Consider the following 6,034-nt stretch of genomic DNA (forward strand, 5'->3'; position numbering starts at 1 on the left):
TGTCTGTCACTGTCTTGAATCTGCTAATTGTCGGTTTTTTGCAGCTGTGGAAGACATTTGGAAACCTTAAAACATCAAAACAAAGCTGAAATAACAAAGTTTTTCTGTGTATTAAGTTGAGGAATTTCCACATATGAAGGTAATGTGAGGTGGTTTTGTGTAGTTTCAGAAATTATATGTTTAAAGGTTTTTTCGTCACTGTTGTCCATTGTAGGGAGGAGAGATACTAGTACACCCCGCCCAGTATATAGTTATTATTCATTCCAATTTAAATCTCTTATTTGGTTTCGTTCCAACTCCTTATCTCGTCTGGTGTTCAGGCCTTCCGCCTATATCTCCGTAATGCAATATCGTCATTGCTTGTACTGCGATGAATGAAACACACGATCACATAAATCAACTTGTGCAATCTTGACATTTCCATAAATCAAATAAAATAGTGAAAATTTTTTTCTGTTACTCAGTTTTCAATTCCGAAATTAGAAGCCCTATCGTAGTCTTGTAGGTCAATAAGACCTTGTAATTATATAAAATAGCTCCGCCATTAATAATTTTTATTTTTATTCTGATGAAGTACTTTGCGATTTATCTGAGCTGCATTTTTTTTTATTTATTTTTTTTTATTTTTTTTTTTTATTAGGAACAGTATTTTTACCCATTTTTGTTAACCTTTCCAATCTTTGGCGACCCCCAGTGGGAAACTGGGGATTTTGGGTGGGCAATGAATTATAGAATCTGTTTTAACATAGGAATAATGGCTCGTGTAGAATTATCAACAAATAAAAATAAATTACTTAACCTAGCAGTTGTGTCCTTACCTAACGGGGTGGGTCAGTCTGAAGAGATATTTGAGAGATATGAAGTCGAGGGACTTAGTTTTTTTCAGGTGAGTCAAATTTAATTTTAATATTTAAACCACTTTTAGATCTAGCGCCATTAGATTTATACTGTATATAAAACGAAACCTTGGACTTCCCTCTCTTCAGTGAAAGTACTTAAATTTGATAACTTGTTGTCGGAGCTATTGCATAGAATTATCAGAACTTGTGATCTTATTTTGGTAAATTCTTAGAAAAACACTGGACAGGATTTCTAAGATTAAAAGCTTTTATTAGACTAAATGTGTGCTTTTAACGAATTCTACCTTTATTTCCACTGCAAATAAGCCGTTCTACCTTCATAGACCCCACCCCTTCTTGACACAGGTGGGAATCTATGATTTTGGGTTGCGAAGACAGTACAAAATGTGATTATCTAACACTTCTTAGATTTGTAAAAAGAAAGAGCCTAACAAATCCTCCTAACCTAGTAGTTCCCAAGTCAAAAATTAACACCAGAAGGTCCAGCCACTGCTTTTGCCATAGCTACAACAAGACGGAGTACTGTTTTTTCCTTCATTATTCGAAGTATTCAGTAAAAATTGGATAGCAGTGAACGTTAAGGTAACTTAATTACTTTGCTGAAATCGTAGTAAAATTTTTAGACTGACGTCTTTCGTAACTGGTTACGTCATTACGTCATAATGATTTCACAGCTCCCGGCCATTAAAATCTAATTGGAACTGCTTGTGTTTGCGTAAAAAGGGGGGATAATGGGCTTGTAAAGGTAAACATCGCATTAGAGGAAAAGTCTCTCTCGACTAGGGAAAAATTCGAGGTAAAAACATAACGTATTTAATTCCATCTCGTTCCATCTCAATGAAACCTATTGCTTTTCACATGCTCTTAAAATGTGGGCGATTACTTTTTCTTAAGATTGAGTGTGGCATGCTTCTCAAGTTTTACCGAAGATCCCCATAATTTTTACAATTTTTCGTGTATTTATTATGCATCCCAAAGAATAATTCATAGAAATGAGGATAGTTTTACCGTTTATAGATTTGCCAGGAAATTTCCCCCACCCAAAACTCCTAGTTCCCTCTGGAATATATTTTGGTATCTTTATCAACTGTTTGCGAGGGATATAAAGGTAATTTTCTAAGAAAAAGTTTTCATATATACACTCCAAATTTTTTAGTAAAGTCAGTCCCTTGTATTTCTATAATGCCCTTATTTTCATAGCTATGATTCTATCTGTACACTTTGATTTAAGTTTACCATAGAATTTGCTTAGTTCAAACTTTGCCTTGCATTCGGGATAGATCTTCAGACTACCAGGGTTACAGCGCTGTCTCTACTTCGAGTAAGATTTCTGTATGGGTTTGCTCGTTCTCTTAAAATGAAATTAAATTTTGTTCCCAGATTCAATCTTGCTTTGACCTACTAATATTTTACTTCTCTTAATACATGTACTGAAGATTGTCCATTGTGTCCCTTGAAGTCTTATTGTCAAATAAGTTGAGTAAAACTTGGTCCTAGCAAACTTTTTATTATTGTTATTCAAACGAATATGATGTTGGTAAGCAAATTCTATGTTCATTGGCGTTTTCCAGAGTCCTTGGAGAACAAGCGACGCTCTCTATAGTTTACTTTTACTCTTATAACATTAAGCTGTAAACTCAAGAGTTCACTAGAAGATTTTACACGTTCTTGTTATTATTCTCTAAATTCTTGCCTTATTACTATAGGTAATGGGGTATTTTAGTAACAGAAAAAGTTTTACTAATAAAAGGATGGTTTTATATATAAAAACACCAGTTTCCTTTGAAAATTCCTTCATTTTTATCATAGATAAATAGGTGATAAGATGTACCCTAATGTCTTTAGGTGATGAGGGCTACCCAAGTGGGAACCCGAATGTTTTGTGTGTGGGGGAGGGGGGAATTTACTGGCGACTTGATTATGGTAAAAGTAAAATTTTCTTCGCTATACATTACTCTTCTTTGACGCATAATTAATCAATGAAAAATTGCAAATAATAGTGATCATCCCCTGAACTATTTTTTATTTTAGTTTACATTTTACAAACCACATGTATCTGTTCCAGTTCGTACGTTTGTGCATGGTGACTTGATTATGATAAAAGTAACATTTTCTTCGCTATACATTACTCTTCTTTGACGCATAATTAATCCATGAAAAATTGCAAATAAGTGATCATCCCCTGAACTATTTTTTACTTTATTTAAATTTCACAAACCACATGTATCTGTTACAGTTCGTACGTTTGTGCATAGCTTTGTGTAATAATGATTTTTTTACTTCCTGTACTCTAGCCATCCTTCCCCTTTCCCAGTTCGTACGTTTGTGCATAGCCTTTTGGGCAATAATGACTTTTTATTTCCTGTGCTCTAGCCATCCTTCCCCTTTCCCATTTCGTACGTTTGTGCATAGCCTTTTGTGCAATAATGACACTTTATTTCCTGTGCACTAGCAATCCTTCCCATTTCCATCTACAAATGTAATTACTTCTGTTCTTTCATTTGTAAGTAGCTCCTCCTCCTATCTTCCCCTACCATATGCTGAAGTTCACCGTATGTGTATATTTGCATACTTGAGTGTGACGTAGGCAGTTCTGGAACACAGGCCCCGTTATCTCGGGTAGACTCCCAAATTCCTTTGTAGTTGCCTTACATTGTAGTTTTGCGTTATGGATCCCAACGTATGTGCAATGGCTGCCATTAGGTCTATATGGATGCTATAGCCAAATTTCACTCGGTATTACTGTGCTCCTAGTGTAGTATTTAATTTCTTAAAAGCTCAGTGTTATCCTTCAAAGTTTAAAAAAGTCCCAAGTGTGATTCAGAGTAAGTTTTTAGGGTAGACTAACAAATTTCGTGCTATAACTAGACTGTATAAAGATTGCCAAGACAAAGAAAAAAACCTTAGTTGTCAAGCATAAGGTAAGAACTTGTGACCTTGTTTGTGACCTGGATAGGGGGGTGTAGGGGGTGTGCTCTCGTCTGTGACTGGGTTAGGTTTGTGATCTGGGAAGGTGGGTCCGAGGGGCTTTCCCTCATCTAGGTCTGTGACCTGGAAGGACCGAAATCTTGAAAGGGGTGTCGGGGGGGGGGGGTTGGCTGGCTGGCTCTTATCCAGGTCTGTGACCTGTTTAGGTTTGCGACCTAGAAAGGAGGGTCTGGTGACTTTGGCCCCAAGCTAGGTCTATTACCATGGAACCTCTAAATTAGGTGGGTCTGTTAGGACTTGTGGCGATTTACAAATCTCGTTAGTGTTAATGATTATTTTTGCTGTTTTTCAGCACCCAAAGTCACAGGTTCCAGCCTGTGTCAGTCGACAGATTGAGGGGGAAGGCTAATGGGAGAATGGTATATTTATGATGGAAATTAAGGGAAAATTCGTTGAAAGCAGACTATTTAATTTTGGGGGGAAATTTTTTTTCTTTGAAATGTAGCTCCATGTTCTATAATTTTACCGGTTAGTCCAAAAATGTGTACCAAAGGTTGGCAGTACTAATGAACAATAGGTCATATTATTTGACTGGAGGATTGGGGAACTGTTTTCTATAGGTGAGAAAATGTGTGATTACAGATTGTGCCACATGTGAAGCAGGTGTGTAGCACCTTGACTCAAACAGTGGGTGTCTCAACTTGTAAACGGACTGTCAAAAATTTGTTCAATTTGATGCCCAGAAGTTATTGGGGGGTGATTTTGGTGTCAAACAGTGGAAACTGTATTCTAGTGTATCGGTGTTGTGTAAACATGGCAAGTGTCAGGGGAAACGTGACAATTGAACATATGTACGTTGTCCTGCTAAAGGGAAGCATGTAAGTCAACTGGAAAAATAAAATTTGATATTAATCAGAAGAAAGAAGTGTTGCTGGGGCTGGTAGAAAGTAGCGAGAAGCCCCTACTGCAGGCAGCAGATGAAGATAGTGCAGCATATGAGAAATACATTGAGGCAGTACAAGGTGGTTGCCATCATATTAATAGTGGAACCATCACTGCTGTATCTGCTGGGGGGCCCTGAAGACAAAAGGTCTTGTTGCAACTGTTCCAGGGCCAGTTCCAGAAGAAATGGGCATTATCATTGGCAGCACTAATTGCGACTGGCAGATGGAGACGCCATGGATGAACAGGCAATTCTGGGGAATATACTTTAAAGATCCAAGATTCCCATTTCAAAAAGGAGTGTCTTAAGCATGAGGTGAGTGCTGAAAACCAGAGTCTACCAAATCCATGTTGGGGGATATTCCTCGGACATTGTGGGACGAGTCTCTCACGAACACACTGTATTTATAAAATGAAGGCCACAAGATGATAGTTACAGGATCATTTCCTATGAAGCACTGAAAGGGGAAAACTCAGATGTCGCCCATCTGAAACCACTTGGCTGTACATGCTTTGCTCACATCCTAAAAAGTCTGCAAAATAACATTTATCCTAAAACTAGGAAGTGCCTCTTCCTGGGCTATGGTGCCCACTGGAAAAGCTTTAGTGCGTATGACATTTGAGATCAAAAGTCATCTTAGTCGAGGGAAACATGAAACCAGTGTCGATGTTAGTCATCAAAGAACAAGTGGAAGAAGATTTAAGGTGAATCGCGTGAAATACCCGAGGAGCATGACTCATTAAACCTTGTCTATCACGCAATGTATGCAGTTGTGGTCATGGTTGAGGGTTAGCCAGAATTGCAACAGAGGAGTTCACAACGAGATAGATGAGAGCCTAACCATTAGGGTGAATGGCCCATGTCCCCAGGAGCTACAAAAAGTGGAGCATAATTTTCTACAGAAACAAGTGTGGGGCTTGGTAGTACTTCCAGAAGGTTAGCAGACTGTTGGTAGCAAATAGTGATAAAAACTAATGTAACGCTAGATAAGGAAATAGGATATAAGGCAATTCTTGTCATGCATGGCTTAACCCAATGCTAAGGGATGGGTTTGGTTAGTCCCAGTTGTGAGGGCTGAATCTGTTATGACTAATTGCTGAAGGAATAGGCTGTTGGAGCACTAGATGGATGTCGCTACTACCTTCCTCTAACGTACGCTGTGTAGTAGTTGAAATGTTGTCTAAAGACAAGGAGAATCTAGTGTAAAATCTCATATGGACTGAACTAGTCACCATGGAGCACTAGATGGATGTCGCTACTACCTTCCTCTAACGTACGCTGTGTAGTAGTTGAAATGTTGTCT

General features: G+C 38.1%; 1 protein-coding gene across 1 annotated transcript in view; it reads left to right on the plus strand.

Annotated features, from left to right (window-relative positions):
* LOC137658089 (uncharacterized) overlaps positions 1–6,034 on the plus strand; it is a 17,442-nt gene continuing 11,408 nt past the window's right edge. The window contains exon 1 of the mRNA XM_068392777.1: positions 1–139. Coding sequence (XP_068248878.1) covers positions 134–139 — 6 coding nt within the window. The 5' untranslated portion in view covers positions 1–133. The remainder of the gene's footprint in view (positions 140–6,034) is intronic.

This window comes from Palaemon carinicauda, chromosome 19 (assembly GCF_036898095.1).
Source record: "Palaemon carinicauda isolate YSFRI2023 chromosome 19, ASM3689809v2, whole genome shotgun sequence".
NCBI lineage: Eukaryota > Metazoa > Arthropoda > Malacostraca > Decapoda > Palaemonidae > Palaemon > Palaemon carinicauda.